This window comes from Eriocheir sinensis, chromosome 63 (assembly GCF_024679095.1).
Source record: "Eriocheir sinensis breed Jianghai 21 chromosome 63, ASM2467909v1, whole genome shotgun sequence".
NCBI lineage: Eukaryota > Metazoa > Arthropoda > Malacostraca > Decapoda > Varunidae > Eriocheir > Eriocheir sinensis.
The window spans coordinates 6,430,783-6,455,527 of record NC_066571.1 but is presented as its reverse complement, the minus strand read 5'-3'; the positions used below and the strand labels follow the sequence as shown (position 1 = coordinate 6,455,527).

General features: G+C 46.3%; 2 protein-coding genes across 4 annotated transcripts in view; one reads left to right on the top strand and one right to left on the bottom strand.

Annotated features, from left to right (window-relative positions):
- Positions 1–650: 650 nt before the first annotated feature.
- LOC126986921 (aminopeptidase Ey-like) lies at positions 651–18,761 on the bottom strand. 2 transcript variants are annotated; one of them, XM_050843432.1, is made up of 18 exons: positions 18,628–18,761; positions 7,234–7,474; positions 6,603–6,893; positions 6,120–6,328; positions 5,725–5,880; positions 5,388–5,518; positions 5,044–5,221; positions 4,739–4,922; positions 4,479–4,635; positions 4,174–4,255; positions 3,904–4,087; positions 3,482–3,818; positions 3,219–3,361; positions 2,491–2,681; positions 1,972–2,142; positions 1,730–1,873; positions 1,465–1,540; positions 651–1,133 (listed from the first exon to the last, which is right to left on the bottom strand). In XM_050843432.1, exons 1-18 carry the CDS (start codon positions 18,651–18,653, stop codon positions 924–926), a joined length of 3,111 nt encoding a protein of 1,036 aa, XP_050699389.1. In that variant the 5' UTR covers positions 18,654–18,761; the 3' UTR covers positions 651–923. The 2 variants fall into 2 exon arrangements, with proteins under 2 accessions (XP_050699389.1, XP_050699391.1); XM_050843434.1 differs by having other exon boundaries at positions 7,234–7,471; positions 18,628–18,755.
- The window catches only part of LOC126986922 (aminopeptidase N-like), a 45,412-nt gene continuing 28,022 nt past the window's right edge, over positions 7,356–24,745 (top strand). The window contains exon 1 of one of the 2 annotated variants that reach the window (XM_050843437.1): positions 7,356–7,503. The gene's annotated coding sequence lies outside the window, so the exon portion shown is untranslated. Of the gene's footprint in view, positions 7,504–14,774; positions 15,392–24,745 lie in introns of those variants that run through there. The other variant, XM_050843436.1, reaches the window with a different exon arrangement.

Genomic DNA, 24,745 nt, shown 5'->3' with positions numbered 1-24,745 from the left:
ACTTTTTACACCGCAGCTCAATTTTTTGTATTTTGGATTAGTTTCCCCTTCCTCTGATATGCGTACTAATTGATACGCCGCGTACGAATTGGCGAACAAGGAACCTCTAAAGTGGCTTGGGTTCCTTCCATCACGTTCGTCTCACTTCTCACCAAACGACAAAGTTGGTGTGTCGTGTTAGTCGTCGGCCTCTTAAAATTAAGCTCTTCAATCTAATAACTCGATCTGCATACAGTCTTTGCTTTGTTACTTCCTCTAGTGTTGAATTACTGTACCTCTCACTGACGTTCTCCCCAACACAAAGAAGAGTATCAGGTCACCTCTGCACTTTAAATTGACCTTACTTCTGACTCCTTTTTTTTTAGGCGGAGCAGAGGCTAGCATTTTTTTGTTGTTGTTGCTGTTTTTTTGTTTTTTGCCCTCGCTGTAAAATATATATCTTCTTTCTTGGCCCCGCTATTGTTTTTCTTCTTGAGTTGCTATTCGATATGTTTCTAAATACAGCCTTCGTTCGTTCTCTGCGATATCTGTTATTTCCCTTACGATTGCTTTCTTTTCTTTTTTCGTCCGTTTTCTTTGTGCTGGGCTGTAAAAAAATGTATCTTCTTTTCATGGTCATTCTTTCCTCCTCCTCCTCCTCCTCCTCCTTCTTTTTATTGTTGTTTCGTAATTTTTCTTCTTTTTTTTTGCCATAAACTCTTTTCCCTTTTCACTTCACGTATTTTTCATGACCATCCTTTCATCCTCATTATTCTTTTTTTTTTATCACTATTATTACTTAAGCTACGTGGCCATTATATCTTCTTTTTTTCAGCTCATCATTGTCCTTACATAACACTGGTCAACACATCCATCATTCTTTTTTATCATTATTGTTACTTAAGTTACGTGGCCATCATATCTTCCTTTTTTCAGCTCTGTCCTTACATAATCATCGCATCCCCCTCCTTCATCTTCTCGTGCCAAGAGCTCCGGAGTTTCTTGTTGAAGCCCTCCTCGTTCAGCCAGGCGACGATGGTCTGGTAGTTCTGTTCTATCCATACCATGTTGTTCTTGATCTGCTCCACCACGTTGTCCACCGTTCGGGACGCCGCGGCAAGCTCCTCTCCGCGCTCCACCTTGAACGCCAGCACCTGGAAGCAAGGGGAGGAGGTCACGCCAGGAACTCACAGGTAAGGAGGATTTTTTTTCTTTCGTTTTCTTTGGGCTTTTTTTTCCCTGTTGTTGTTTTTTATCAAGTCATTTTTTTATCACCTTTTTTTGTGGGCTTTTCCCCCTTGAGTACTTCTGATGTAAAAACAAAACAAAACTAATAAGTGGTGGAGGACGCTGAGAAGGGCCTTTGTCATGCCGTGAACTAGTACTGATGAAGATGATGATAAAGGTGAAGGGGGTAAAATGAATCGAAACACCGACTGAAGTAAAAGGATATTATTTAGGAAGGAGAGGAAGATAAGGACATACCTCATTCAGATGTTGCTCCGTGTTGAAGTCTTTGGTGCCGGCAGTGATGAGCCTTTGTTTCGCCTTGCCTCCGAAGCTAAAAATAAGGATACCATTACAATACGTACCGTCGTGATTGGTCTTGGGAGTCTTTAACATAAAAACATAGTGGCTCCAACAACATGTACAGTCGGTATAGAAAGTATCGAACACCTTTGTTGGGTCGATTGAACAGAATTTGCGCGAATCCTATAGACTAACTCAGGCTGTTGTTCTTCATACTCACTACTTATAGATCTTGGCCCAGTTAGTCCTGAGGTAGTCCCAGGCCAGCCGGCGACCCACGCTGTTGTGAGCCACGGCCGCGAACACCCGCTGGCTGTCCTGCTTCCGGATGCCGCTGTTTTCATCGAAGGCCATATCCAAGTACCTGACAGGAGGGGGTACGGGGAGGTGACACGGCGCTCCACACACACACACATACAGCCACACACGCACACACCCACGGACACAGACGCACACGCATACCTGGACAGGAGCCATTGCTTTTTGGTGCATCCCATCGCTGACAATAGTTGGGTCTTTTCTGAGCCGACGTTACTCTTGAGGTAGCGGTCCCAGGCGAAGCTCCACTCCTCCTCCCCGCCCGCCTCCAGCGACCGGCAGTACACGACCCACTTGACGTTGGGCGTGATGATGCTGCGGGAGGGAAGGACAATAATGCGTGACTTTGAGTCGGGAAAAATGCTGTGGCGAGAGGAAAGAAGAAAAAGAATGCATCGTTGCAGTTTTTCAGGTTTTCATTTATCAATAATATGAATGTTCAACGTTTACGATAAATCTAACTCGCCGTCATTTGAATATCCTTTAATTCTACAAGCATAAACCGCAAAACTAACTTATTGTACTTCTGTATATCAAGAGTAGGTTATTTAGGTGAGACCGATTGAGACTGAAAAATCAAATTTTGTGCAACAAACTGCAAATTTTTTATTTGTTTATCTTTTATTTATTTATTAATGCTCTAAACTTTATTCCCTTGCTTACGTCGCGTTGTCGGGCTGAAGCATCCACTGCCTGAAGAGTTTGGAGGACGTGTCGAGGCACGGCTGGTGCTCCATGGCACACGCCCAGTTGAGGGCGACACCCCGCAGGAGACTGGTCTGCAGGGGGTCGTCGAGCTTGTCCTCGAAGCCAGTCATGTCATACACGGGCCGCACCAGCCCCCGGATGTATTTCTGCGGAGGAATCAAAGTGTGTTGCTGCTGCTACTGCTGCTGTTGTCATTGGTAGCCTTTGAGGAGGGCGATAATGTGTTCGTCGTTGCTCGTCAGTCTGTTTGTGTGTATTTGTCTCACCAATGTCTCTAAAAAATGGATAGTACAGTGCCACCACATTCATATGAGAACATCCCCAAGTGAATATCTCAAGATGATCAAATCTGACTGAACGATCGTGATGAAAACTTGCTGAGATAATGACAAATTGCCCATATTGAAAAATCCGCTTTAGCCTTAAGGGTTGACCAGGAGATCTTCGGTGAACACACTCCGCACAAATCTTGAAGACCGCAGCCGCCTTCTTTGAATTCCCACGGGCCGAAATGTTTATATAAAAATTCTGGCATTAACACTTGCTGAGTGGGAGTAGGACGTGATAAAGCACTACATTAAGAATTTATTTAAATTTTCAATGACCTAACTACTAACTTTTCATTCGTTTATGTAAAAAAAAAAGTCACCTGTCGCACTAAACAACACTTTCGCGTCACTCACCTGCAGGGATCCGTAGGCTCCCGTCATTTTGAACATACTTATCACGTAGTTCAAGGCGCCGGTGGCCGCCTTCCAGGGCAGGTACTCCTTCTCCTTGTATAGATAACTAAATATCTTGAAAGCCACAGTGTAGTTCAGCTGACCTACATGGGGAAAGGACATTTTGAGGTTTGAGTGTATGTTAGCAATCTTTTACGGTGAAGTTAAGGTTAAGTTTATGGTGCAATCTGTCTGAGGCTAAAAGAAAGATATCGGGAACTGACCAGCGCGGGCCAGGTCAAAAGCGTCATCAATGATCTGCGCCCTGTTGACCGTGTGGATGGCGCTGTGGTCGTTGAGCAGCTGCTGGGTGAGCAGGTTCCAGTTGTGCTGGTCGTAGTTGACTTTGTAGTAGCCGGTCTCCTGCAGGTTGAAGATGACCCACTGGTCCTTGGGGGGCAGGTCGGTGACGGTGACCTGCGCCTCCGAGTCCTTCATCCACACCTGGGGCTGCGTCTGGCTGAAGTCCGGCCGCTGCTGGCCCGTGTAGGTCAGCGGCACCCACCACTTGTAGTCGTGCGTGTCCTTGGCGCTGTCGTCCTTCACCAGCAGGAACCGCTCCTGCCGGGCCCAGCGGAACAGTGGTGAGCTGTGGTTGCGGCGCCGCTGACGGCCGCCACGCCCCCCGCGTCCGCCACACACTCACCTGGGAGACGCTGGCCGAGGTGCCGTCGGGGCTCCGCTCCACCCTGATGACGGGGTAGCCCATCTGCAGCGTCCACGTGTCCATGATGGCCTTGACTCTCAGCTCCGGCGGCAGCGTGCCCGCCGCGTGCGCCGCCTCCGTCAGGTGCCGCCACAGATCGTCCTGCTCCGCGCTGTCGTACTTGCTGGGGAGCAAAAGCACACGCTTTAGGGTTGAGGGAGGCGGGACTCCTGGCAGAAAAGTATAGGAGGATAAAGACGAGACACTTACAATTCCTCCAAATAAGTGTTGACGCCACGCCTGAACACCGCCTCCGTCAGGAAGTGGTTCATCATGCGGATGACTGTGGAGCCTTGGGGAAGGGGAGGAAAGAACCAGCTACAGAAAGTGCTCATTTTTTTGTTACACATAAGTAACTAGCGAGGATTAGTCGTATTTATATTCCATTATGCCGAGGTAGTATTTTTCTTGATTCAGCCAAACATTTTTGTGACAGTGTATTCTGTTGAGGTGTAACAAATCACCCCGAGAAAGATGCAAGCAGTCTTAGTGGTTGGTAGTTCATCATTCCTCACCTTTGTTGTAAGTGATTTGGTCAAATATTTGACCGATTTCATTTGGGTTGTGAACTTCGATTCTGATCGGATGAGAAGACTGAATGTTGTCATTGTCCATCACGCTCTGCAGCTTGAGGTGCACGAACATCTCCATGACGCCCCACGACGGCTCCACCTGCCGCACAAGAAAACTAGTAGCTGAGGGATCCACACAGGGAGCATGCAACAAACACTCATGAAACCATGAAAAAAACCATTATCGATCCTGGACGACTCACGCTCTGCATTCCGATGTACTCCACGTAGGAGGCGAATCCCTCGTTGAGCCACAGGTCCGTCCACCAGCGGGGCGTCACCAGGTTGCCAAACCACTGGTGCGCCAGCTCGTGCGCCACCACCGCCGCTATATAGAACTTGCTCAATGCTGTGGACACTGTAGGGTCGTACAACAGCGCTGTCTCTCTGAGGCGACAAGGATACAATGGTGATAAGTGTGTCCACCGTGGACACATAAGACACTGCTGTCCCCACGTGTCCCTGTCTCTTACATCGTTAATATTTGCCTCACCACTTTCCGTTATACCTGTAAGTAACGAGGCCCCAGTTCTCCATGGCGCCGGCGGAAAAGTCCGGGAGGGCAATCATGTCCTGCTTGGGGAGCGGGTACGGCTGGCTGAAATACTCCTCGAAATGGTCCAGGATGGGCGGCCCGATGCTACTCGAGTACTTGGCTTGGTCCAGCGCTGCCTCCCGGGCCCAGGCTGGGAAGAACAAAGATTTATGATAAGAAAACAATTGTTAGTTATTATGATCATGAGTAATGTTTTTTGTTAACAACAGATTTTAGAGATAGAAAGTTACTAAGTTTTCGATACCAGTGTACAATGCTTTCATTTATAAATCTACAAAGTTCTGTCAGTATCTTACTTCTGAAAAGTGTCCCACTATTGGTGGTAGAATTTAGGTACACGAAGTCCGACACGACGAAGGCGAGGAGGTAGGTTGACATGTTCACCGTGGTCTGGTAGTGGTCCCACAGCCAGCCCTCCTGGCCCGCCCTGCCGACCACAACACTCGTGAGTCAACACACAAAGCATAAACATGGCTAAGAAGCGATGCAGTGTTTCACAAACCCATCCACAAACTATCGCCCCTTGTGCACTAATCACGAGTCACCACGAGCACCACAAACAAACGTGGCTGAGAACTGCATGATTCAGCGTCACACGGACTGTCTCTCGGCGGCTTACTGTTGGTGACTCACATGGGCAGCGTCTCCTTGATGGGCATGTTGGAGAGCGAGGTCATGTTGTCCTGGCGGGCGAGGTGCACCTCAAAGGTGGCCTTCAGCCCGGGCTCGTCGAAGCACGGAAAGGCTCGCCGCGCGTCCGTCGCCTGGAACTGCGTCGCCGCCAGCCTCCTGCGGGGAAGGGAGTGTTGGTGAGCGGGGAGACTTGTTATACAGAGTGTTGTGGCCACAAGGTGCCTCAGGAGCCTCTTTAACGTAAGGAAGTGGGAGGGAGCGGGGAGACTTGCTAGGTACAAAGCTTTGTGAGTCAAAAGGCATCTCGGTCCCTCCTGAGAGGAAGTGATGGGGAGCGGAAACATTTTATACCGACTGTTGAGGCCAGACGTTAACCATCCCCAGGGAACACTCACTTCTCGGTGCCGTCAGCGTCCCTGTAGGTGGACCTGTAGAAGCCTTTCATCAGGTCGTTGAGCAGGCCGAGGAAGTGCATGGACAGGACGTATCTGCCGCCCGGCCGCAGCGGCTCCTTCAGCTGGGCCACGTAGAACTCTCGCTCGGCGTCGTACTGGTGGGCGGCGATGGCCAGGCCGGGTCCCGCAGGCTCACCGAGGGGACGCAGCTGGGAGGGGAGGGAAGGAACACTTAGTCTGGCGTGTACCTGTTGATGTGTTTATACTAGAACAACTACAAGTCTTCCTCTGTCTTGTTCTCCCTCAGCTGGAAGGGCCGGGAAGCAACCCTTGGCTAACATGACGCTCATCGCCCGGCACATACACGGGGCACACGTGGCCCTCCTCGCATGTGTCGGGCGGAGACACACGTGGCCCTCCATGCAAGTATCGGCAGGGGACACACGTGGTCCTCATGCTGGTGTCGCGCGGCGCGTCACTAACCTTGATGGTGTCGTTGTGGGTGATGATGTCGGCGATGTGGAGGGTGATGTTGGTCGTGGCCTCCAGCACCTCCATCTCCACCTCCACGTAGCCCAGGATGCTCAGGTTGCCGTTGATGAGCGGCTGCAGCTTCACCAGGTAGTGCAGCGGACGCAGGGATCGCGGGAGGCGCACGTCGATTTTATCCGCGGCAGGAGTGGTGGCCGGGCTGTCGGTGGTGGTGGTGGTGGGGGTGGTGGTGGTGACGGCGGTTGAGGTGGTTGAGGAGGTGGTGGGCAGCAACTTAAAGTCCTGTTGATGTATTACCTGTTACATTGATTCTTTATTTGTTACGCTTACTACTACTATTACAACAACAGCAACAACGCCAACAACAACAACAACAACAACTACTTCTACTACTACTACTACTACTACCTACACTTCTATTTACCTATCTATCTATATGATCAACGCATTGAAAAGTTTGGAATCATCATAATTATTTTCATTATCAATATCATCAGAATTATTATCGTGATCATCATCATTATTATCATTACTTTTGTCATTATCATCCAACTTTTACACCTGCAACACCTCTAATCAACAATACCACAAACAATAACAACACTACAACGGAACCACTCACGGGAATCTCCCGCACTATAATATGCGGCTCTATCGTGGCCAGACTGTCCTCCGTCCTGACGTGCGGGGCGAAGAAGTAGACGAGGAGGCCCGTGGCGACGAGGGCACTGACGAAGAAGATGAGGAAGAGCCACACGACGGAGCGGCTCACGAAACAGCCACTCCGCTTGCCGAAGGAGACCATGTGGGAGTCTGAGGTGTGGAGGTCCATCGCCACCACGTCGCTGCTCCGCGTCATGCTGCTGGAAGGGTGGAAGAAGAGGAAGATAAGGTAAGGCTGATGATGCTGATGTTGGGAAAATAGATGTAGTCGTGATAGTGGCGGTAGTTGTAGTAGTAGTAGTAGTAATAATAGTAGTAGTAATAGTAGTAGTAGTAGTAGTAGTAGACTAGTAGTAGTAGTAGCCCTCCATGATTATGTGTCAGGAAAATAAACATGGGTGGAGGTATCTTATGTTGTAGTAAAAAAAATAGTGGTAGTAGTAGTAGTAGTAGTAGTAGTAGTAGTAGTAGAGTGTAACATCTTAGCATGATAATGAAGATGCTGTTTTTTATTATGAGCAGCAAGGTGATAAAAAAAGGAAAGAAAACGAAGCTGGAGGGATGAAAAATGAGCCCTTAGTCGAAATATAGTGATTATGATTATGATGACTATATATATGATTTTGATGGTTGTGATGGTGATTATGGCGCTGACTCTGCCGTTGCTGTGGTTATTATGAGATGTGAAATGACAAAAGGGAAGGAAAGGAAGCTGGAGGGTTGAACAATGAGTGAAGCAGAATTATGGAACTAAAGATGAAGTTAGTCAAGGAATGAAGGGTATGGAGATGTGTGCGTTTAAAAAAAAAATAAACACATACTTGGATGATATTTGGATACTTGGATAATTAATTGAGTAGGTGAAGGAGAAGGGGGGAGGGGTGTTGGAGTTGAAAGTGAGATAATTACAAAGAAAAACAAACTACGCTGACCTCTCTGTCCGGATCCGATACTCTCTCTCTCTCTCTCTCTCTCTCTCTCTCTCTCTCTCTCTCTCTCTCTCTCTCTCTCTCTCTCTCTCTCTCTCTCTCTTGCTCGTTCGCTGGCTCGCTCTCTCTCTCTCTCTCTCTCTCTCTCTCTCTCTCTCTCTCTCTCTCTCTCTCTCTCTCTCTCTCTCTCTCTCTCTCTCTCTCTCTCTCTCTCTCTCTCTCTCTCTCTCTCTCTCTCTCTCTCTCTCTCTCTCTCTCTCTCTCTCTCTCTCTCTCTCTCTCTCTCTCTCTCCATTTCTCTGCCGGACGACACTTTTACTTTCACTTTTCTCCAAGGTCGGCGTAGCGAATACCTACACTTTCTCACCTTTCCCACTCTCCCATCCCTCATGTTTCCTTCCCTCCCCTCCCTCTCCGTTACCTCTCTTCCTCATTTTATCCTCTCCTTTCTATCCATGTTTTCTCACCTTTGTCTTTCCTTACTTTCTTTTGGATAAGGAAACACTCGATGCTGATGGTTATGATGACCCTTTCCTTCCTCAAGCATAATGTCTTACTGTAGGGCGTATTTACCTTTATAATCGTAGCTCCTTACTTATACAGGTAACATAATGGAAACAAAAGACTTTCTCCTCCTCTTCATTCTCCTCCTCATCCTCATTAAGTGTTATTTAGTCCTCTGCAAGACAAAGACGTTTTCTCACTTCCCTCTGATGTTGGTGAACTCCATTTTTGTTCTGGCAAAGGTGCTAATTTCATCTCGCACTGTTTGTTTTGCCTTCTAATATTCCTGGGTTGCCATTCTGTTATTTTGCCTCATCTGTTTTCTGCGCTACGTCTAACGATTTGTCCAAGTTCTTTGATTTATTCTTTATTCTCTTATTCTCAATCGTTATCTGTCTCTGTCTTTCCCCTAACAAAGTCGCCCATAACTTCTACAATTCCTTTACTTTGGTTGTTCTGTTTTCTGCTTTACATTTGATGAGAGCTTCCCAAGTCTTATTCTTACCAGTCTTTAAAGATTTCCAACATTTGTTTCTTCCATCAAATATTGGTTCTAACTTCTATTTTTCCTGTCTACCTATTTCTGTTACTTCCGTTTTCCCTCTGTTCTACGCTTGCTAAAGATACAAACCACATCACACGTTAAAGTTCAGAATGCGGCATGATACATTTTACCATCCCAGTGACCTTATGTGAGCTGCGGCCGCGTCACAGTGAGGTGGTTCTTTTGAAGTGCACGGGGTCAGGTTGCAGGCAGTCCAGGTCAGGTATGTGCACGCGTACGGGGTTAAAAGTCTAACGTGTGCAGCGAAAGAAAGAGTGTAGAAAAGGTTAAGGAAAGGGAAAGGAAAGCGTAGAAAAATGTGAATGGTGTGTGAGGCAAGGTATGAGTGAGTGGCGGAGGGAGGGAGAGAGTGAGAGAGTTGTGAGTGAGTGAGTAAATGAATGCATGAGTGATTGAATGAGCGAGTGCATCAGTTAAAGAGTGAGGGTTTGATATGAGTGAATGGGTCCATGAGTGAGTGAGTGAGGGAATGAGTGAGCGAGTGCATTAGTTAAACGGTGAGGGAGTGTAATGAAAGAATGAATGCGCGATTGAATTCATGAGGGAACGAGTGAATTAGTGAATGGTTGAGTATGCGAGTGAGTGAGTGACAGAGTGAGTGAAAGGGGGGAGAGGGAGAGTGAGTGAGTGCATTATAGAGTCAACGAGTGAGAGTGTGTTAGTGAGTGAGGTAAGGTGAATCTTGGGTGTACTTGGGTAATTGGGAACATTCGACAGGTAAGAGGGAAGAGGAAGGTGACTTTGAGATGTGGGATGACTTTGCGTTGTTATTTTATAAGGGATGCGCCAGTCATTACAGAGAGAGAGAGAGAGAGAGAGAGAGAGAGAGAGAGAGAGAGAGACGAGAGAGACGAGAGAGACAAGACGAGAGACGAAAAAAACAAGAGAGAAAAAAACGAAACTTGAGAGAGACGAGAGAGCGAAACAGAGACAGAGAATCAAGTTTGTGTGTGTGTTTGTGTGTGTAGCGGCAATTAAAGGCTTCCAGTTCCCCCATCACCCCCATCACCACCCCATCCCCCAGTTTCGTATCAGGTGGAGCAGTGAAGGGCAAAACCACACTCTAAGTTCCCTTCCCCCACTTATCACTCCTCGGTCCCAAGGCTCCTCGAAGTACGGGTCGCGGCCTTAGCGTTTGGTGGTGGTTGAGTGCTTACCGGGGCGCCACTTGTCAATTAGATAACTTAATAGGAGAGAGCGAGAGGCACACAGCTGCTATTAGTAAAGAGTCAAGAGGCAGCGAAGTGGGTGTTGAAAGTGAGGGTTGAACGATATCTGGGTCGCGGAGATTAGCGTTTGGGGAACATGACAGCTATGTGCTTTTCTTTTCTTTTAATCTGCACTTCTTTTTAATGTCCTCTTGCATCATTCCTATAGCCACTTGATTCCTCTTTACCTGCTTTTCGTTCTCTGTAACATTCACTTTGTTCGTTATAACATTTACTTCCTTCTAATATCTACTTCTTTCTTCTTTTCTTTTAATATGCACTCCTTTTTAATATCCTCTTGCATCATTCCTATAGCCACTTGATTCCTCTTTACCTGCTTTTCGTTCTCTGTAACATTCACTTGGTTCGATATAACATTTACTTCCTTCCAGTATCCACTTATTTCAGTAATCCACTTTTAACATTCACAAGCTTCCTTCCAACATCTACTTCCTTTTGCCAGCCACTCCTTCAAACATCCACTTCTACTTCTTTCTGATGTCCACTTTCTTTTGACATTCACTTCCTTGTAACATCCACGAGGTTCTTTTTAATTCCCACTTTTTTTTTCTTTTCTTCTAACGTCCTCCAGAGATCATGACGAAAACGGTCAAAATAAACACTCAGCTATTTTTCCATCATAACAAACAATTGCGAGACGTCAATAAATAGCTCAATGCGGTAGAGGATAAAAATCGAAGGACAAACAAAACAAAAAATAGGAATGATCAAAATTAAGTTCCAAATGCGTCTGAATACTCGCTTCCTCCATGGCTGGGCTGCAAGGGATTAAGGTTGGCATTCTTAGACGACCCTGCCTCTCACATCAACAATATCCAGAGGCCAAAACGGAGATCACTCGGGTTCTAATGAGTGTTTTTGTAGGTTCATGGTACAGAAGAAGGGTCAAACTACCACCAGGGTTATTAAACTGCCCCTGGAAAGACCCACAACTCCTATGAAACCCTTGTCAAATATGTGTGCTTGGGCGAGGAAGTGCTTAACAATCCGGCCATTAGGTGACTGATATATTTTTAGCGCGGAGAAAATGAATGAATACCAGACGCCTCTCGATCCTGCGCCCCTGTTCCGGGTGAGTGCTCGGGCAGGTCGTAAAGCAGTCGACAAGTGCGTGCATATGCGTGTCTTGAGAGGACCCGTTCATGCCCCAATTAAGCCGTCGGACACGCATCCCATAAGTCCTTGGCATGGATGAGCCGGATTGAAACGGGGAAGTGTAACCCAAGAAGCAGGGAGGTGGGAGTGAATGCAGGAACAGGATATGAAAGAGACAATCCATTCCATTAGTGCTTGCCACGGAAGAGACGAATTTCAAGGGGGCAAGTGTAACCAAAGATGGCGATGGGGAGGAGGGGGATGAGGGTGGATGCATGAGTGAGGTGGAGAGGCGATTGCGTAGGGGAAACTATGCCAGGAATGAATGGTCAACCTTGCACGTGTGAGGATGTTGTTTTTGAGTACTTATTGAAGTGATGGTATTTAGCGGATATGCCCCACGGTTGTCTCGGGTTTCTGGCTCCCCCTGGCCGCCCCTCGCATCTGTCGGCGCCGTGAGAGGTGCGGTGGGAGGGAATTCCATTTTTCTGGCACCCACTTGAGTTGTCCTAGTGTTGTAATAAAGGATACGAGCGCCGTCCCACGAAACCCTGACGCCCTGCCCTTACGTTTCCTTCCCTTCCCTTCCCTTCCCTTCCCTTTCCTTTTCTTTCTTTTCCTTTCCTTTCCTTTCCTTTCCTTCCCTTCTCTTTCCTTCCCTTCCGAGTGTGTTACCTCGAGAAGCTATACGTAACGTCACCCCCCAGGCTCGCTCCCTCACTCCGCCTCCTTCCGCTGTCACCGCCACTATAACAACAAACCGTGTATCGACTCGCTCAGTCTACCCTCAATAGGTCGCGAGAGAGAGCCTTCATATGACTACCTCAGGGAATCAAATCAAATCAAATCAAATCAATCAAATTCTGCTCACTCCCACACCGTCCCTTCCCAGCACGATCGTGGGTTTGTAATGTACAGAGAATAGTGCATCAAATAGGTACCCCTCCCCCCCTCCCCCCTCCACCCCCTCCTCAATAAGAATCCTATCGCATACCCCAGTTCGGAATCCCTTGCCAATGAAGCCCCGCGTACCCCCCCTGTCCCCTGTGTGAGTGTGTAGTGCCCCTCCCTCCCCTCATCCCCTGTGTGTGTGTGTGTGTGTGTGTGTGTGTGTGTGTGTGTGTGTGTGTGTGTGTGTGTGTGTGTGTTCCGTTCTTTTGTTGTGTGTTTGATGTTCGTAATGACGTGACTCGCTGATGAATGGCGGCGAGATGGATAGAGAGATGAGTGGATAGACAGATAGATAGATAGATAGATAGATAGATAGATAGACAAATGGATAGGCATATAGATAGATAGATAGACTAAGAGGGGAGAGAGAAGAGACGAGAGAAAAGAGATTGACAGATAAATAGTTAAATAGATAGTAGATAGAGTCAAGAGAGAGAAGAGAGGAAAGACAGATAGACAGATAGACGAATAGATAGATAGATAGACAGGCAGACAGAAAAAAATAGATATACAGATACACAGATAAAGAACAGAGAGAGGGGAGACTGAAGAGTTAAATATAATTAGGTAGATAGATAAATAGATATATAGATAGATAAAGAGGAATGAGAGAAGAGGAAATAGATACATAGATATATAGACAGATATAAATAGAGAGAGAATGAATTGAAATAGTCACATTAGTCTTGAAAACAAACAAACAAACAAACAAAAACAGACGTATATATGTATGGCCGCATTAGAAGCTCTCCATTACCAAAAAGTTACTTATTACCAACTCAAAAACTAACGACAACAACAAAACTAAACATCCTTGCATACTACTACATTTTTTTTTTTTTTTTTACAAGAAAGGAGACGGCTCAAGGGCAACAAAATGAGTGTAGAAAAAAAGCCCGCTACTCACCGCTCCCACAACAGACAAAAGTAAAGACTGGCCACAAGAGAGGTCAACTTCGGGTGGAGAGGTGTCTTGATATACTCTTCCCGTTACAAACAGTGGAAAAGAACAGGTTGGAGAGAGCCATTATCCGGTCGAAGGAGTTCCTAGAAAGTTCGCAGATAACGGGTTCTGGCTGATTGATATTGTCGGAGCTGACCTCAAGGGAATGGCCGAGGAGGGGAGAGGTTATAATACTGGTGTCAGTCACATGATAGAGAGAGACCCTGGGATCACACGTCAAACTGAACTCGCTGTAGTACAAAAAAAGTAATATATTTTCTTTCTTCGGATTTTAAAAGATACATCCAGGTAATGTTTTTTTTCTTTTTTGTTTCTTTACCTTGTTGGAACTGATCATAAGGGAATGACCGAGGAGGTTGTAATATGGGCGTTCTAAGTCACATGCTAGACGCTGGGAACACACGTTTAAAATGAACTCGCTGTACCTGAAGACGCTGAAATTTGTTTGGAATCGATCGTAAGGGAATGGCCGAAGAAGGGAGAGGTTGTAATATGGGCGTTCTAAGTCACATGCTAGACGCTGGGAACACTCGTCTAATCTGAACTCGCTGTACCTGAAGACGCTGAAATTTGTTGGAACTGATCGTAAGGGAATGGCCGAGGAAGGGAGAGGTTGTAATATGGGCGTTCTAAGTCACATGCTAGACGCTGGGAACACACGTTTAAAATGAACTCGCTGTACCTGAAGACGCTGAAATTTGTTGGAACTGATCGTAAGGGAATGGCCGAGGAAGGGAGAGGTTGTACTATGGGCGTTCTAAGTCACATGCTAGACGCTGGGAACACTCGTCTAATCTGAACTCGCTGTACCTGAAGACGCTGAAATTTGTTGGAACTGGTCGTAAGGGAATGGCCGAGGAAGGGAAAGGTTGTAATATGGGCGTTCTAAGTCACATGCTAGACGCTGGGAACACTCGTCTAACCTGAACTCGCTGTACCTGAAGACGCTGAAATTTGTTGGAATCGATCGTAAGGGAATGGCCGAGGAAGGGAGAGGTTGTAATATGGGCGTTCTAAGTCACATGCTAGACGCTGGGAACACTCGTCTAACCTGAACTCGCTGTACCTGAAGACGCTGAAATTTGTTGGAATCGATCCTAAGGGAATGGCCGAGGAAGGGAGAGGTTGTAATATGGGCGTTCTAAGTCACATGCTAGACGCTGGGAACACACGTTTAAAATGAACTCGCTGTACCTGAAGACGCTGAAATTTGTTGGAATCGATCGTAAGGGAATGGCCGAGGAGAGGAGAGGTTGTAGTAATCCTCTTTCTCTTCGTGTTCCGCTTCATCGCCCTTTTCTTCTTCTACTCTTTCTACATAATTTCTTTCTCTGTCTACTTCTGCTGTGTTGTTGTTGTTGTTGTTGTTGTTTTGTATTATAGGCGTTCTAAGTCACGTTATAGAGAGTCGCTGGGAACACGTTTAAAAGAACACGCTGTACCTGAACGAGCTGTACCTGAATTTCCCAACACGCTGACCACCATTACGCTCACTACACTAACTACCTCGCCGCGAGCTGCCATTACCTAGCGATGCCTCGAGGTGCGAAAATATAACAATAAACCGCTACGTTACGATAAGCAGCGCTGATTGTAGCGGAGTAAAAGTAGTAACCTTGACTTTTTTTCTTTCCTCTGACTTCGCGGCGACACCCTAGCCCACTGCGTCTGAGTCGTTATTTGTGTTACCTCGAGAAGCTACGTGCGTCACCCCCAGGCACACTCCCTCACTCCGCCTCCTTCCGCTGTCATTGTAGCTGTCACCGCCACCACGTCGCCACTCCTCCTCTTGTGCAACCCGGGGCTCTACTCTCAAAATGACGTTGATTTGATTGTCATATCCTGTTACCGAGAGGCCTCTTGAATGTATCCTCAAGGCGGTAGGTGCTTTCACTACTGATGCTGTTGTTGTTGTTGTTATTGTGCTTGGTGTGGTGTTTTCTCTAAGGCGAGTTTTTTGGGGTTGTATTGCTTGGTTGTGGTGGTTGTGTTGGTTGTGTCCGTCACCAGTCGTATTATAATAGCAAGGAAATGTAAGGATTTAAGAACATTACTGCACCTCAATCCTTCGCTCTTATTTGTATCTCCCTGAGTCGAGGCTGTGTGTTGTGTGGTACGTTCGTGGTGGTTGTATTCGATAGGCACACCACAATATAAAAAAGAATCACTGTCCTCCATTTCACCGCGGCCTGTTAAGTGCTCAGTGGTAACGTGCTTGCCTGGCGCTCCAAAATTCGCCGGTTCAGTCCCAGCTGCCTGGATTTAAGCTTTACCAGTCTCATGCGCACTTAAACGCAAGGATTCGAGGATATTACTTTCTTTTATATAGTGTCTCTCTCTTTCTCTCTCTTTCTTTTTACTTCTTTATCAATGTTCTTCCTTTACTTCGTTATCTATAGTCTAGTTTATCTTTTCCTGAGACGTTTTTTCTTTGCCTATGTCTATAATTTACCTCCTTTACTTCTATATTACTTCTTTTATATAACGTGTCTCTTTCTCTCTCTCTTTTTACTTCTTTATCAATGTTCTTCCTTTACTTCGTTATCTATAGTCGAGTCTTCCTTTCCCTGAGACGTTTTTCTTTGCTTCTGTGTCTATACTTTACCTTCTTTACTTCTCTATTACTTCTTTTATATACTGTTTCCCTTTCTCTCTCTTTTTACTTCTTTATCAATGTTCTTCCTTTACTTCGTTATCTATAGTCGAGTCTTCCTTTCCCTGAGACGTTTTTCTTTGCTTCTGTGCCTATACTTTACCTTCTTTACTTCTCTATTACTTCTTTTATATACTGTTTCCCTTTCTCTCTCTTTTTACTTCATTATTTATGCTTTCTCCCTTTACGTCATTATCACCCACTTTATTTGCTCCGTTCATCGACACCATATCCGTTAAACAGTTCTTGCCACTCTCCTCTTTGAACCTGTTGCGCGTTTCCGGGAAGAAGTGAAATCTCTCCGTGGGCTTCATGTGCATTTAAACTTCACCTGACACTGATTGGCTTACTTTCCCAATACTTTCTGACACGTGAATTCCTTGGCGCAAAGCTGCCTCGTTGCCGCTGCATAACTTAATCCCCGGAGACAATGAGAAGCACAGTATTTTCTCGTTAACACTGAGTCACTGCGTCCATTGATCTGACACTCCCCAGCACACTACAGCCTCGCCTCGACCAATACCGTCACAGCCTCACTAGAACACTCCCCGAAGCACACGCTCACCACCTACCTCGCCGCTGCCTCTCCAAAGCCTCCCCGCAACACTGTCACCGCCGCGATCCATCCACACCGCTCCGCCACCGACAGGCCTCACACACACACACACACACACACACACACACACACACACACACACACGTACTCCTGCACCGGCTTCCTCTCCACACCTTCGCGCCTCTCCATGGCTTTAACGCAGCTCGATGACGCCCCTGCACGCATACCGCACAACCGCAACACAAAACTAGGCTTACAACACACCACAATATGAAAAAAATCACTGTCCTCCACTTTACCGCGGCCTGTTAAGTGCTCAGTGGTAGCGTGCTTGCCTGGCGCTCCGAAAATCACCGGTTCGATCCCAGCTGCCTGCATTTAAGCCTTACCAGCCAGAGGACACCCTTACACATGGTCACCACACACACACACACACACACACACACACACACACATATATATATATATATCGTCTTCCTTCCTCTCCAAGCACACTTTTATGTCTCTCTCTATAGTCTACATCCTTGGACCTTTCCTGAGACTTGTCCTTACCGTGGTCCCAAGACACCTTACCCCACCTGCCGCAGCGCCGTCACTGTCACGAGGCACCCACACAGGCACGCACACAACACCGTCCCTGCTTCACGCCTCTGCACCGGCTTCCTCTCTCCCTCGCCACTCCCTCGAGGACGCCCAAAACAAAACACGCCGTCTAACCTTGAGTCCTGCTTTTGTCCCCCTCTATGTTTTTTTTTTGTCGCCGCGCTGTTGACAAACGACGCCGCCTCACGGAAAGCACTTATCACGGTGACTCGGTGTGGAAGATGAATGGGAGATAATCGATCAGCCGTCAGCCGTGTCATGACTGTTTAGATGAGCGGCTTTTATCGCGCGGCTGGTGAATGCGTGAGTGAAATGAGTTCCGCCTGAGGACAAACTTTGAAGTCGAGAAAAAGAGTGACTGAATCTATTACGATGAATTTCTTACGGTGAATCTCCGGGTATTTCCTGCTTGCCATTTTTTGGTACTCATTCTCAACACTAAGGATTTTGATATATTTTATAACACGAAGTCAGAGCCGATAGAGAACCAGGTAAAGAGGTGAAATTAGAACCTTTGTCGGAGGAGCAGGATGGAGCACACTAACATTAGACAGGAAGAGAGAGAGGTGAAGAGGGTTGGGTAAGGCTTTTGTCCTGCAGTGGAGAAATAATAGCTGGAGATGATTTGATTTTTATATGAATGCCTACAAAATAAGCAAGGCAGAGAGTGGCTTTGATATTACATGAACGAGACTGCAGACTGTCATAGATAGTAGAACTGTTATATTTTCATTGTGATACGTTAAGCGCCTCTACAAACGAACGAGACTGCAGGACTGTTATAGAAAGTAGAAGAACGAACGAGACTTTAGGACCGTTATAGAAAGTAGAAGAACGAACGAGACTTTAGGACTGTTATAGAAAATAGAAGAACTGTTATATTTTCATTGTGATACGTTAAGCGCCTCTACAAACGAACGAGACTGCAGGACTGTTATAGAAAGTAGAAGAACGAACGAGACTTTAGGACTGTTATAGAAAATAGAAGAACTGTTATATTTTCATTGTGATACGTTAAGCGCCTCTACAAACGAACAAGACTGCAGGATTGTTATAGAAAGTAGAAGAACGAACGAAACTTTAGGACTGTTATAGAAAGTAGAAGAACGAACGAGACTTTAGGACCGTTATAGAAAATAGAAGAACTGTTATATTTTCATTGTGATACGTTAAGCGCCTCTACAAACGAACGAGACTGCAGGATTGTTATAGAAAGTAGAAGAACGAACGAGACTTTAGGACCGTTATAGAAAATAGAAGAACTGTTATATTTTCATTGTGATACGTTAATCGTCTCTACAAACCTGTTCATGTCTCTCCCTCCCTCCATCCTTCTCTCACTCACTCACTCACTTTCTCTGTTCTTTGTCAGTCTCACTAGAGAAAGGCGAGGGTTCCCTGCTCGCCTTAAGGAACCTCAAGACCGACTGCCAGTGACCGTCGTGTGGCAAGCCTCTACCTTTGCCGCCGCTCACTTGCCTACCCCCTCCTCCTCCTCCTCCTCCTCCTCCTCCTCCTCCTCCTAATCCTTGCTACAACCGCCACCACTTCAGGTTTTTCTCGCTCCTTATCCCCTTCAGCCTTTCGTCCTCCGCGTAACCTCCGTAAGAGTCATGCGAAGACGGCCGCCTCTACGCCCTCCCTCCCTCCCTCCGATGCTTCCTGTCTTTTTTTTTTGTTTTTTTTTTTTTACAGTTTATGAAGCAGAAAGTTTATATCTCAGTGACGTCTTTGGGTTTTGGTCTATTTTCTCTCTTTATTTTATTACTTCTTTTATGTTATGCTCTCTCTTTCTTTACCTCCGTCTTTATCTTGGCTTCTTTATCTATGAACCTCCTTTAATTGTTTTTCTATCGTCTAATCTTTTTTTTTCTGTGATGTCTTTGCCTCTTTCTACTTCTTTATTACTTCCCTTACAGACTCTCTCTCTCTCTCTCTCTCTCTCTCTCTCTCTCTCTCTCTCTCTCTCTCTCTCTCTCTCTCTCTCTCTCTCTCTCTCTCTCTCTCTCTCTCTCTCTCTCTCTCTCTCTCTCTCTCTCTCTCTCTCTCTCTCTCTCTCTCTCTCTCTCTCTCCCCTTGTTCCTTCTGCTTTGTTTCCTTCCTTTTTTGTTTTGTTTTGTTTTGTTTTGTTTTGTTTTTACGTCTTGGTTTTCTTTTTTCTCTCAATTTTGTTCTCTTAACTATTTCACCGTGTCTGATATTTATTGTTTTTTCTTCTTGTTCTTGTTTTTGTTCTCGTTCTTGTTCTTGTTCTTTATCTACAAATTTTTCAACCTCATCTTCAACTTCATCTTCATTTTCATCTTCTTCTTCTTCTTCTTCTTCTTCTTCTTTTTGTTTTTGTTTTTGTATTTGTTTTTTTTGTTCTTCTTCTTCTTCTTCTTCTTCTTCTTCTTCCTTCTTCTTTCTTCCTACTTTCTCTTTTCTTCTTTTTTTCTTTTTTCTTGTTTCTGTTTTCTCTATTTTCTCTATTTTTTCTTCTTCTTTCTTCTTTCTTTTTCCTCCTCCTCCTCCTCCTCCTCCTCCTCCAGGCCCTTATACATTACTCTCCCTTCAGGTTCTCCTCCTGGCCGGTGTCTCTCGGCGCCTTGTTTTGGCAGCCAGCCCTTCCCCGCTCCTCGCTCGCACTTTCCCTCCCCAACGAGTCTTGTTGTTTGTTTATTTTTTTTAACCAACACAACGAACGCTTTTTTTCACTTCACCGAACGCTCCAAACCGAGTATTTTCCAGCCGCGTAGAGAAGTGATGTAAGGTTTCAGCTTCTTGGGTGTGCGAGAAAACGTTTAGAGAAAATAGAACGCAAACGTTTCTAGTATATGATGATTGATGGGGATGAAGGATTTTATTTTTGAAAGTGTGTGTGTGGGTGGGTGTGGGGGGGGGGCGCACTTGGCGAAATTAGAAGTAGTGTCACTTTGGAGTTATCATCAATTGTTGGTCTAATTCAAAGAGATGTTAGGGGTAAGGGTGCGATGGGGCGAGGGGGGTGGGGGTGAGGTTAGCAGAAGTGGGAGTAGGAAGTGTGATAGGGGTGGGGGATGCGATGGGATCTGTAGAGAATTGGAGAGAGTGTAAAGGGTTGGGGTTGAAGGATGGATGTGGGGAGTTGGAGTGTTAAGGGAGGTGGAGTGGTGGAAGTGGGAGTGGTAGAGGAACGAGTTTGGGAGTGTGAGAAGAGTGCGAGGGAGTGGAGGTGGCTGGGGATTGGGTGGTGGGGGTGGAGGAGTTCGTGGGTGAGATGGTGGAGGATAGGAATGAGGGAGTGTGGGGAAAAAGAGGGGGTGAGGGTGGGGATGATGGATAGAGGTTGGGTCCTCGGAGTAGGGGTTGCAGGCTGGATGTGGAGGTTGAGTGGTTGGGGGCATATTTTTGGGGTTATAAGAAGGGGTAGAGGTTGGGTTGGAGATTGGGGACTGGGAGTGGCGACTGGGGATTGGGAGTAGAGGTTGGGGGTTGGGGTTGAAGATTAGAGGATTGGGGAGGATAGGGGAACTGAGGTGTTGGTTCGGAGTTAAGGGTTGAGGTTAGGAGATTGGGGTTGGAGTTGGGGGTACGGAGTGGAGGTTGGGAAATGGGGAGTGAAAATTTGGGGTCATGGTGGGGTTTGGGGAATCGCGGTGTTGGTTGGGGGGTTGGGATAAGGATTAGGGGATTGGGATCTAACTTTCTTCTTAATCTTCGTCTTTTTTTCATAATCTTTTTTTTCTTTTTTTTTTTTACAGCAAAGGAGAGAGTTCAAGGGCGTAAAGAAAAAAAAAAAAAAAGCCCGTTACTTACTGCTCTGAAAAGAAAAAAGAGAGGTCAATTTCTATCTCGTCGTCTTTGTCATCGTCTACGAGTTGGGGATTAGGATTCAAGCTCGTATTTTGAAACGTATTAGCCCCCCCCACCCCCGCCCCCCATCATCGCCTGTTTAAAGAGCCTCTCGTCGAAGTTGCTGTGTTTTTCATGGACCGTTGTGTTGCAAGTCATAATTTTACTCGACCTCTGCATTTTGACCGGGCGGAAAAACACCCATGAAAATCTGGTTAATCTTCTCTATGGCCTTGTGTAATAGTCGTCATGGGAACTTGATGCGTTTAAAAATATAGCTCCAAGACTTGTGATTCTCTATATTGTTGTTTTTTCCTTCTGTCTCTCATCCTACTGTTTTAAATTCTTGCCCACCTTCAAGCACACCCTCACGAGTCTTGCATGCCGGCGCCTCTCTCTCCATCCCTCCCTCTCCTCCTCCTCGGTCCTTGATAAGTATGCCTCCACACAACCTTGGCACATAACCTTGCTGTCTCCTCCACTTCGGCCTCACTCCTCTCGTCCTGTCTCGCTCCCTCCTTCGCCCTTCCTCCCCGTGACCCCGCCGATAAGAGGGCCGCGTCTTGATAACGGTGGTTGGCGTTTGGGGTGTCGAGTTGCGGCTTTGGAAGTGAATGGGAACAAGAAAGGTGTTGTCTATGGGCGAGAGAGAGAGAGAGAGAGAGAGACGCTATAGAAAGTGACATTCATATTCACTAAAGTACCATCATCATCATCATCATCATCATCACCACCACCACCACCACTACCATCACCACCACCACCTCCATCATCACCATACGTCTTTCATATGCTAAAAATACTTGCATACTTTAATTTTTTCTTCTCGCCTCAGTCGTTTATCTTAATTAACTGAGTACATATAAGAGGCTGTCGGTGTATTTCAATCCTCTTTAACGCTTCCTCGATCTCTTAAAAACAAACACTAACCGAATAAAAAAAAAGGCAGAGGAGGAAAAAAAGAAGAAGCGAACGTTGATTAAAGAGACGAAGCAGTAAAACAAGAACGAAAGAGACGCCTTCGTTTTTTTATGGGAGTAAGGGAGGAGGAGTAAGGAGTAAGGGTGAGGAGTAGGAGAGTTAGAAATAGGAGGAGCAGGAGGGATTAAGGAAAGGAAAGAGTAAGAATAAGCAAGATAAAGGAAAGTAAGATTAAGCAAGCTAAAGAAGAGTGAGTAGAGAGTGAGGAGTAGGAGGAGGAGGAGGAGGAGTGATAGAAGGAGTGAAGAGTAAGGAGGGAGTAAGGAACGGAGAAGTGAGCAGAGAGTAAGGAGTAGGAGGAGGAGGGAGTAAGTAGAGGAGTGATTAAGGGTGAAGAGTAGAAGAGTAGGGAGTAAGGAACGAAGAATTGAGCAGAGAATAAGGAGGAGGAGGAGAAGGAGGAAGAGGAGGAGGAGGAGGAGGAGGGACGAAGTGAAACAATCTGGGAAATGAGCTCGTGAACGCCGCTTAAGGGAACGCGTTTAATGGCAGGAGCGAGACTTGGATTACGCAGGGAAGAGTTCGGCCTCAGAGCGACTCCCATCATGACTTAAGTAACGAAAACACCGGAAGGGCGCTCGGTTTAATTTTTGTTTTCGTTTGTAGCACAGTTTCAGTCTCTCTCTCTCTCTCTCTCTCTCTCTCTCTCTCTCTCTCTCTCTCTCTCTCTCTCTCTCTCTCTCTCTCTCTCTCTCTCTCTCTCTCTCTCTCTCTCTCTCTCTCTCTCTCTCTCTCTCTCTCTCTCTCTCTCTCTCTCTCTCTCTCTCTCTCTCTCTCTCTCTCTCTCTCTCTCTCTTATTCGCCTCTCGCCTCGCCTCTCTGCGGGTTCTGGTTAGTATTCTTAAACAGTTCCGCTTCTCACATCAACTACTTCCAAAGGCCAAAAACGAGATCAGTCCGGTTCTTTTGAGTGTTTTTTGTAGGTTCATGCCACAGAGGAAGGGTCAGACTACCAATAGGGTCAATAAACTACCCCTGGAAATGCCCGGAACTCCTACGAAAGCCTTGTCAAATATGTGAACTTGGGCGAAGAAATGTTTTAAAATACGACCCTCTGTCCCAGCTGACTGACCATCGCTTGCTGTTTTGGGTCAGTTCTGTTACTCGAGCAAACTTTACGTATAGCTTATCGGTGACCTAACTTAGTGCCACGAATCCTTGGGCTTGAGCTCGAATTCTGACCCGAGCTTGTTGATATATGGTTACCTGGGGACACCTGTGGAAGGTAAACTGTGGTAATCTGGATGTCACACCTGGTAATGGGTCTCAGGGGTTAGTGTGACAGAGATGAGCACTGGGGCCACGCTCAGCTCAACACTAACTTGCTTTTATCTTGAGCTAACTTATCGGTGAATTAGGTAACTTATCGCTGACCAACTTATCACAGTTTTTGTTTATATTTTTATGTTAGATTAAGACAGACCAGGCGATTGTGTGTGGAGCACTTGTCTTTAGTGGTCAATATAGATTACATGGTTCTCTTGCATGTCCTGGTTCTTGCAATATATTTTTTCTGTGTATTGCTCCTCCTCCTCCTCCTCCTCCTCTTCTTTATCTTTCTTCTCCTTCTCCTCCTCCCCCTCTTCTTTATCTTTCTCCTCCTTCTCCTCCTCCCCCTCCTCCTCCTCCTTTTGTTTATCTTTTTCCTCCTTTTCATCCTCCTCCTCCTCCTCCTCCTCCTCCTCTTCCTCGCTTTCTCCCATTTTCTTCCACGGTCGGTACACGGAATCCAGCGGTCCATCATTTACTTTCATGAAGGTGACTTTGATGGATTCTCTCTCTCTCTCTCTCTCTCTCTCTCTCTCTCTCTCTCTCTCTCTCTCTCTCTCTCTCTCTCTCTCTCTCTCTCTCTCTCTCTCTCTCTCTCTCTCTCTCTCTCTCTCTCTCTCTCTCTCTCTCTCTCTCTCTCTCTCTCTCTCTCTCTCTCTCTCTCTCTCTCTCTCTCTCACACCCACACCCACACACACACACACGTAATCAGGATAAACAAGTTCGCGTCCTTTCACTTTCGTCACACTCTTCTCCGGTCAAAGTTGCGAGTCGCTATAGAAACACTAGGAAAACTTTGTATCTACTTTCTCCCCCCCAATCAGGTAGGTGCTCGTCAGGTAGAGAGGGGGGTGGGGGGGGGGGTAGAGAGGGTACTATTATGCAAGCTAACGAGGCCAAAAAAGACAAGACTCGGTGGGGGAATGTTCTTTTGGCGTAAATTTTTGTTTAGTGTTGAAAGAGAAGAAAATAAAGACACCTGAGATTGAGATTGCTTGGAATAAGTGAGGTAAGACTTTTTATATGGAACCGATGGAAATAGGTTGGACAAACAGTTAGGTAGATAGATAGATATATAGATAGATACATAGATAGATAGATACACATTCACACGATCACACTCAATCTGGCTAGGTAACTTTCAACCAGCGGACACCTCCCTCCCCTTCCCCTCCCCCTCCCTTTGGTGTAAAAAAAATGGATAGATAGGTTCACAGGTATAGACAGGTGAATAGATAGATAAATTGAGGATAGATGCGTCCCTGTGCTGATCCCTTGGGCGCTACTTTGGCACATCTACCAAAGCTGCTTTCACGCTTCTTCTCGCTCCATCAGCCTGAGAAGTGACCTGACCCCAAC

What these genes read in the sequence shown, in the direction of transcription:
- LOC126986921 (XM_050843432.1), bottom strand. Translation starts at nt 18,653, where the DNA reads ATGGAGGGAGGGAGAGACATGAACAG. An exon ending in TGGGGCCTCGTTACTTACAG is followed by an intron (nt 4,923 to 5,043) that starts GTATAACGGAAA and finishes TTGTCGCCTCAG; the next exon opens with AGAGACAGCGCTGTTGTACG. An exon ending in AAGCAATGGCTCCTGTCCAG is followed by an intron (nt 1,874 to 1,971) that starts GTATGCGTGTGC and finishes CCCTCCTGTCAG; the next exon opens with GTACTTGGATATGGCCTTCG.